The sequence below is a fragment of the Marmota flaviventris genome, chromosome 2 (genome assembly GCF_047511675.1).
Source record: "Marmota flaviventris isolate mMarFla1 chromosome 2, mMarFla1.hap1, whole genome shotgun sequence".
NCBI lineage: Eukaryota > Metazoa > Chordata > Mammalia > Rodentia > Sciuridae > Marmota > Marmota flaviventris.
The window spans coordinates 177538602-177546603 of record NC_092499.1 but is presented as its reverse complement, the minus strand read 5'-3'; the positions used below and the strand labels follow the sequence as shown (position 1 = coordinate 177546603).

The 8002-nt window shown below is 44.2% G+C and overlaps 1 protein-coding gene across 1 annotated transcript; it reads right to left on the bottom strand.

The window, feature by feature from the left end:
* Positions 1 to 204: 204 nt before the first annotated feature.
* Positions 205 to 2406, bottom strand: Defb128 (defensin beta 128). Its single transcript, XM_027945166.1, has 2 exons — positions 2358 to 2406; positions 205 to 449 (listed from the first exon to the last, which is right to left on the bottom strand). Exons 1-2 carry the CDS (start codon positions 2404 to 2406, stop codon positions 205 to 207), a joined length of 294 nt encoding a protein of 97 aa, XP_027800967.1.
* Positions 2407 to 8002: the final 5596 nt, after the last annotated feature.

Sequence of the window (8002 nt, the reverse complement as noted above, 5' to 3'; positions counted from 1 at the left end):
GAGTGTACCACCTTGAACACAGCAGCTATTCATGCCCAAGGTGTTCAAAATCTGAGCATGTGCCTCAATAAATACATCGAAGCCAAAGCACAGGACTTTATTTCATGGAGAATCAAGAAACAGAGCAGTCTCTGGCAGCCGCCTGCCGGGTCAGATGGCACTTCTGATTACGGATGAGTGGAGATCAAGGAAGCAAGGGTCAGCCTACAAGATGATGGTGATGAGTGTGACCGTGGGCAGGATGACCAACTCCTCCACCTTGTCCTTCTCATTCTGCGTAAAAGGTTGATCTGGAACTTCCGGGGCTTTCTTGTACTTCTTGTTTTCCTCTTGGTTAACACAACAGAATTTCCCACGGAGACATCCCTTGTCAGAAGTTTCCCCTAATTTGCATCTCTTCCTGCAGAAGCCTGTCACATTACTAAAGCACTTTTTGGGCCGCATGGCGTCTGCACCTAGGAAGCAACATCACACCAAGGTTAGTTTCTGAGGGAAGGCAGAAGGCTCACAGGGTTCCTCCCCAGTCATGGCCCCCTGTGATCCCAAAGTGAACCTTAGGTTGATAAGAGAAAACTCAAGAGCTTGGAAAAAAGCATCCCAAGTTGAGGACTTCAAAACCCAGCCTCCTGGCACTGCCCAGGTGGCTCTGAGAACATCAGCACGTGTGTGACCCCCGCAGCGAGAGCTACATCCCACGCTAGGACCTGGCGGGGCTCCCTCCCTGCTCCATGCTCCAAGTGCACATTCCCTCAAGCTCACCTCAGTCCCCTGTCCCCAGAGAGCACTAACTTGCCATCAAAGGCACAATTCAGAGCCAAATCAACTTTTAAAAGAACATCACTGGGCTGGGGCTGGGGCTCAGTGGTAGAGTGCTTGCCTAGCAGGTGGGGCACTGGGTTTGATTCTCGGCACTGCATGTAAATAAATCAATAAAATAAAAGGTCCATCAACAACTAAAAAAAAATTAATTAGGGGAAAAAAAAGAACATCCCAGGCAACAGTTTCTAAGGTGCCTGTGTGGCTGTGTGTCACACTCACCGATGTGGACAGCAGAAATCTCCCTTGGCCAAGAGCTCACAGGTCTCATACTAGTGAGAACTCCTTCACCTATCCAGAATGCAGGACCTCTCTAGAGCCCGACTCCTGCTCCCTCTTCCTCTCCACACTCCTCTTGATCTCAGGTAAATTTGCTGTCCAGGGATTAAACTCAATTCCATAAATATCTGTCTCCCTTAGAGATCCAAATTTTCACTTGTTCAGAATAATGTGTTGATGGTCCTAAATCTCTTGCTTCTAATCCTTTTTTTAAGAATTTTAATATTTATTTTTTAGTTTTCGGCGGACACAACATCTTTGTTTGTATGTGGTGCTGAGGATCCAACCCGGGCCGCATGCATGTCAGGCGAGTGCGCTACCGCTTGAGCCACATCCCCAGCCCTAGCTTCTAATCCTTATTTGCCTCCCTACACAAAATGTGGACGAGGCCATGGAATAAATGTAGAGAATGGACATGCATTCTCCCTATCCTAAGCTTCATAATCAAGGAACATCTTGAGGGTTAGAGAGGTAGGTTTTGAGGGCCACAAAGAGACAGCCTGCCTTCTTTCTGGCACTAGAAAAGGGACCTGTCACTATCAGGGCTCCTGATGTCAACTCCATGTTTCACATTTGTAAACTCATGTAATCCCCACATGAAACGGAATCACTAGCCAGGCGCAGTGGTGCATGCCTGTAATCCCAGCAACTTGGGAGGCTGGGGCAGGAGGATTGAAAGTTCACAGCCAGCCTCCGCAACTTGGCAATATCCTGTCTCAAAATAAAAAATAAAAAGCATTGTCAGTGGTTAAGAGCCCCTGGGTTCAATTCCTGGTACAAAAAAAGAAAAAGGAAAAAAAAGAAAAGAAAAAAGAAATAAAATAGATATAGAGTCACTACAATCACACTCACTCACTTGACAGATGAGAAAATTGAGATTCAAAGGGAATGATTTACTCAATATGTAGGCTAGTCAAGGCAAAAGACATATTTTAGCCTTGTGCTGACATAATTTGAACTGTGTGCTGTTCCTATTAAGGTCATGGCATAAACTGAAAAAGAATTTGAGAGGCAAAGTGGATGGCCAGGTTCCTGGGTGAAAACTGTGCTCAACATTGTAAAGATAATTCTAGATGATGGGTTCCTTGACCTCCTCTGACCTGCGTGGTTGCTCTGTCCTAAGGCACAAACTCGAGTCAGGCACCCAGGAGAATGGGAACTTTTGATGATATCGATCAGATATCAACCGTCTGATAGGTCCTGTCCCCACACTTGCGACGGTCATGTCTCCTACCACTTTCTGGTATGTCTGGACAAGTTACCTTTGAGTAATTCACATAGCAGAACAATGAGAACCAGAAACCGCTTCATGTTTACAGATATCCCCAGAAGAAAGACGCAGTGCCCTGCCTGGTCCAGTGGTCCGTGTCGCACTTCTCTTGGAGGAGCCAGAGCTCTGAGTGCTATCAGCAGTCTGATCTCTGATTTTAATCCACATGGACAGATAGGAAATCCAAGTCCACCCCACCTACGTCTCCAAATATGGAGCTCACAGGCACAGAATGTTCTGTCCCCTCAAGCCCACTCTTCCTCCCTCAAGATTGAATTCCACGCAGCAGGAATTGCGATTGCTCCACCCTGGTCAACAGAGGACTTCAGAATCTCCAGTTGATACCTTAGCCACTGCGCTAAGCCACCACTCCAGCTGCCTGCTGTGGGGCAGTCTTTGGGAGACTGAAGACAAAATGCTCAAATACAAGGTGCTGTTTTCATTGCAAAATGCACTGGCTGTGCGCTTCGCGGCCCCCCCCCCCCCCCCCCCCGGCTCCTTTATACTGTCCTCGTCTCTCAGGAAGCAGCCCGTGCCGGGATCATGGATATTTCTAATTTTCTAAAGATGGCATGATTACATCTTGGAAGTAAAATCGATTGCCTGCTTTAACGTATTCCTCTGTGTCAATACAAATGTCAGAGAGGTTCCATGCCATCTTGATGAGGCACATCAAGCCCACAGGCTCCTTTTCAAAACTCTTTGTGGCTAAGCAATAGAGTTGTTCTGGAGTCAGCTGGGAAAGATGGAGAAATGCTGCTTTTTACCCATAGTTATTATTTATTACCATTTATTCCTTTTCTGCCTCCCACGGGGATTTATAGTAGTACTAAATTGCTTTTAATACTTTACTTATAAAAAGAATTTAAGAGTGTCCCACTTCTGAGAAATAGTCTCTGGCTTCTACTTAAGATGCTATCTTTCCAAAGTGCTAGACAGGATGGTCCAGGTAAGAAATGAGATTATTCATTCCTTTGTCCAAAGGCCAGGTGAGTTCTGGCATGATTCTTTCAGTGTTCTTTTTTGGAAGGGGAGTTACCATTTCATGCTAGAAAAATCAGACACACAATTATCAAAAAGGAGAAAATAGAAACCACCCACAATCTTTTCTCTTCTGTATTAACATTTTAGTCTTCTAAATATGCTGCCCCAGAGCAGTTCATCTTGATAATGGGATAGCAGATAAAATAAAAACAAAGTGATTCTGCTTGCTTTTCATTCATTGGTTTAAAATAAAGTATGCTTATTGACACTCTCTGAATACATCCACATTCATGCACACACAAACTCAATACTCATCCCTCCAACTAAAAACAAACAAACAAAAAAACCTGTTAATAAAAGCAAACTTATACCAATGCAGAAGAAGCCACATCTGCTGTCCCTGTTAATCCACCCTCATGCCCGACTAACTACATGTCAACCAAAACTTCTAGGAAAATAGACATTAAAGAGAAGAACTTCAATAAGAATAAAGGACCTTGGGGCTGGAGTTGTGGCTCAGTGGTAGAGCACTTGCCTAGCATGTGTGAGGCACTAGGTTCAGTTCTCAGCACCACATATGAATAAAGGTTCATCCACAACACACACACACACACACACACACACACACACACACACACATATATATATAAAACCTCAAAGGAAATAACATTAATAGTAAGGAGGAAGAGAATTATTTAAAATGATAAAAGGGACAGATTTGACTAAATAAAATTCATAACATCTTCATAATAAAATACAGGAAAGAAAAGGTATAAGCTAGTATAAGACTAAAAGATAATCAGAGAGGCCAGGTGCAGTGGTGCACACCTGTCATCTCAGCTACTTGGGAGGCTGAGGCAGGAAGATCACAAGTTCAAGGCCATCCTGAACAACTTCACAAGATCCTGTTTCAAAATAATTATTTTTTTAAAAGGAATGTAACCCAATGGTGAAGTGCTTGCCTAGTACCCACCAGGCCCTGGATTCAATTTTTAGTAACAAAAAAAATAGACAATATCAGAGTAAAATAAAATTTGTATATGCATTATCTACCATAAAAGGATTAATAACCAAAATATATAAAGAATATCTACAAATAAATAAGGGACAAATCACCTAGCACAAAATAAGCAAACAATATTACAGTAATGGAACATGTAAACACCTCTTTGATATAAATTCAGAAATCTGATATTCCCTTTAAGAGAAATTCTTTTGAAGGACAATGATTTTTATACTTTTAATCCATAAGTTGTCTTGCAAACTAGGTTTAAGGATCCAACTGGAGTTGCAATTTTCCATGCATTGCTGTTCCTTCTCATTTCACTGTGTTCTCAAGACCCAAAATGTACTAAGAACATGTGTTCTATTTTCTGGACTGCACACGTAAGCCCTTATTTTTGTCTTTGGTCAACAATTTCAAAACACAACATAAATGAATAACAACAGCTAGGGTGAGAATTAATATTGGTTCATAAAATTGTATGTGCCTAAATACCAAAGACATAGGGGAATTAGCTCTAAGTGTACCATTGACTATTTCCCATCTTTTTCATCCAGAACCATTAAAAGATTAAAATATTTGAGCCTGGCATGGTGACACACACCTATAATCCCAGCAACTCAGGTAGCTGAGGCAGGAGGATCATAGATTGGAGGCCAGCCGGGGCAACTCAGTGAGACCCTGTCTCAAAATAAAGAATACCAGAAGTGGTAGAGCATCCCTGGGTTCAATTCCCAGTACCCCCAAAAAACTAAAGTATTTGAAATAAGCAGTATTGTGGGTTTATCTGTCTGCTGTGTATGTTTTCAGACATCTTCTAAAATAAAAATAAATCCCATTTTTGTTTGTTTTTGATAGGCAAATAATGCTATGATACTGTAGCTTCTATGCAAAATGCAGTAGCATATCAAAACTAGTGTTTTCTCCAGCCACGTGTACACATGGGGCTATCTGTATATGCCTGGTACTTCCAGTGTTTCATTAATGAAAATTGCAAGAGAGAAAATTGGTCTTCTCTGCTCCAGGCACGGAATTCTGCAAGTAGAGGGAGGATACTGGAAGGTTCTGAGCCACTGAAACAGAGTATCTATTACAGGGGGCCGTGGGGAAAAGCTCTTTTGTTGGTGCACAAATGCCAGTCATCAAGAAAGAAAACACAAGCCAGGCAGTGCGGTAGGGCACACCTGTAATCCCAGGAGCTCGGGAGGCTAAGGCAGGAGGATCACGAGTTCAAAGCCAACCTCAGCAAAAGTGAAGCAGTAAGCAACCCAGTGAGACCCTGTCTCTAAATAAAATACAAAATAGGGCTGGGGGTGTGGCTCAGTGGTCAAGTGGTAGAGCATCCCTGAGTTCAATCCCCAGTACCAAAAAGAGGGGGGGAAAAAGAAAGAAAACATAAAGATTTCTGTGAGCATACCTAAGCAGCCAACAAGAAGAGGCATCTGTATCAGAGTGATTCAAAAATCTACATGAACAAGAAATTGTGCAGCTAGACAACTAGGACTCCAACTGATTTGGGTTACAAATTAAACTGTCATGTATTTGGTATTGCACCAGAGTGGAAGGTTTTCTCTGTATTTGCTACAGCAGAGCCAAAGTTTATTGTTTATTGCTCCAAAACAAAAAGAAGCCTTACTTGTATTCCTATTTATGCTGTTACCTGGTTTATAGATTAACTTCTCTTGTTTCTGACGAGGATGCACAGTTTTCTCTTCTGGGTGCTGCAGGAGCATACTGTTTGTCCCACCTCGCCACCATCTAGGCATATTATCAGCATCAGGCATAAGGTGGGCTGCGCTCCCCTGGCTCTGAGGACAAGGGGAGTCTCTCCAAGGCTTTGTTCTCTGGACCATGGCAGAAGTGTCTGGAGTGAGTGGTTGCAGATCATGCTGTGCCTGGGGAGAGACCCCATGCGTAGGACAAGGAGAGAAAGTCACAGGTACAAGGAGTTCGAGGCCTCTCTGCCCAGCAGGTGGCTCCCTAAAGAGCCCCTCGGCCCTCCCCCATGGGCTGCCTTGATCACTGAGTGCCCCTTCAGTCACGTGACCCAGGCGAAGGGCTGTCTCTGATCTTGTCCCTTCATCTCCCTTTGCAAGGACAACTCCTTTGTTGCTTGGTTTGTTTTAGGGGACAGTGGCCCTGCGAAGACTCTGACAACAGGAACAGGAGAAAGGGAAGGCAAGAAGGAGGAAGACAAGGTGCCTTGAGTCCAGCGAGGGGAGGGGACATCCTGTGGACAAGCAGCCTGTGTGCCGCTCACTTCCACTCAAGTTACCACACTGAAGACCCACCTACACTTTGGACACGATGTCACCCACTGGGCCGGGCAGTGCGGTCGGGCACACCTGTAATCCCAGCAGTCTGGGAGGTTGAGGCAGTAGGATGGCAAGTTCAAAGCCAGCCTCAGCAACTTGGTGAGGGCCTGTTTTAAAATAAAAAATAAAAAAGGGCTGGGAATGTGGTTCAGTGGGTAAACATCCCTAGTACCAAAAAAAAAAAAAAAAAAAAAAATGGAAGGTAACCATAACCAAACCCTGCACAACCCAAACCTCTTTGTCTAATTTTCTCTCATATATATAAGTTGTAGGTGGACACAATATCTTTATTTTGTTTATGTGGTGCTGGAGATCAAACCCAGTGTCTCTTGCATGCTAGGCGGGCACTCTACCACTGAGCCACAACCCCAGCCCGAATTTTCTCTACCTTAAATGAATCCTCCCTTGCTTTTTCTGGTGGAACACCCTCTCTGGATTCATCAAGACCTAAACTCCCTCCACCCAAATACATTCCATGTGTCAATCAGACTTCCTCACTCTTCTTCATCAGCCTCAACTCCATGGTCCATCTCAAGGGCTCGCTCGCCAACATCCTCACTCCCACGCAGTGTTATTCTTCTGCACTAACCCGTGCAAAAATGCCCAACCCCAGATCTTTTTAAGTGCCTTCTCCCCAAACCCAGGCTAATGAGCACAACTGTGGAAATTGCACAACCGCAAATTAATGACATCTGAGATTGTGATTTCTGATCTTCACAGAGCCCTCAACCGCAGCCCTGTGGTTCCTTGTGTGCTTCATTCAAGAAAAGGACAAGAATGAAGCTGGGCACAGCGGCACGTACCTGTAATCCCAGCAGCTTGGGAGGCTGAGGCAGGAGGATCTCAAGTTCAAAGCCAGCCGCAGCAAAAAAGCGAGGCGCTGAGACCCTGTCTCTAACTAAAATTCGCAGCAAAAAAGCAACTCCGTGAGACCCTGTCTCTAAATAAAATTCAAAATAGGGCTGGGGATATGGCTCAGTGGTCCAGCGCCCCTGAGTTCAATCCCCAAAAAAAGGGCAAGAATGAAATCTCATTTTACTCATTATTTGAATGTAAGCCCCATGATGGCAGGGACTTGTACTTTCTGTGGCATAGATTATTGTATTACCAGCCCCTACAGTCGTGTTCAGCACATCCTAGATGCTCGATAAATATCTGATGAAGGGATGGAATGTGTAGGAGCTTAAAAGGGATCAACAGTAGACCAGGCTTCTGAGATTCTATTTGACAGTTACAATTAAGCAGGGACTTGAAACGTAGGTAGGAGTTCACTTGTGCAAGGAAATGGAAACAAGGGTATTAAAGGTAGACCAAGGGGCTGGGACTGTAGCTCAG

Coding starts and splice junctions, on each gene's coding strand:
- Defb128 (XM_027945166.1), bottom strand. CDS start 2,406: ATGAAGCGGTTTCTGGTTCTCATTGTTCTGCTATGTGAATTACTCAAA. Junction 450..2,357: donor GCTATGTGAATTACTCAAAG/GTAACTTGTCCA, acceptor TCCTAGGTGCAG/ACGCCATGCGGCCCAAAAAG.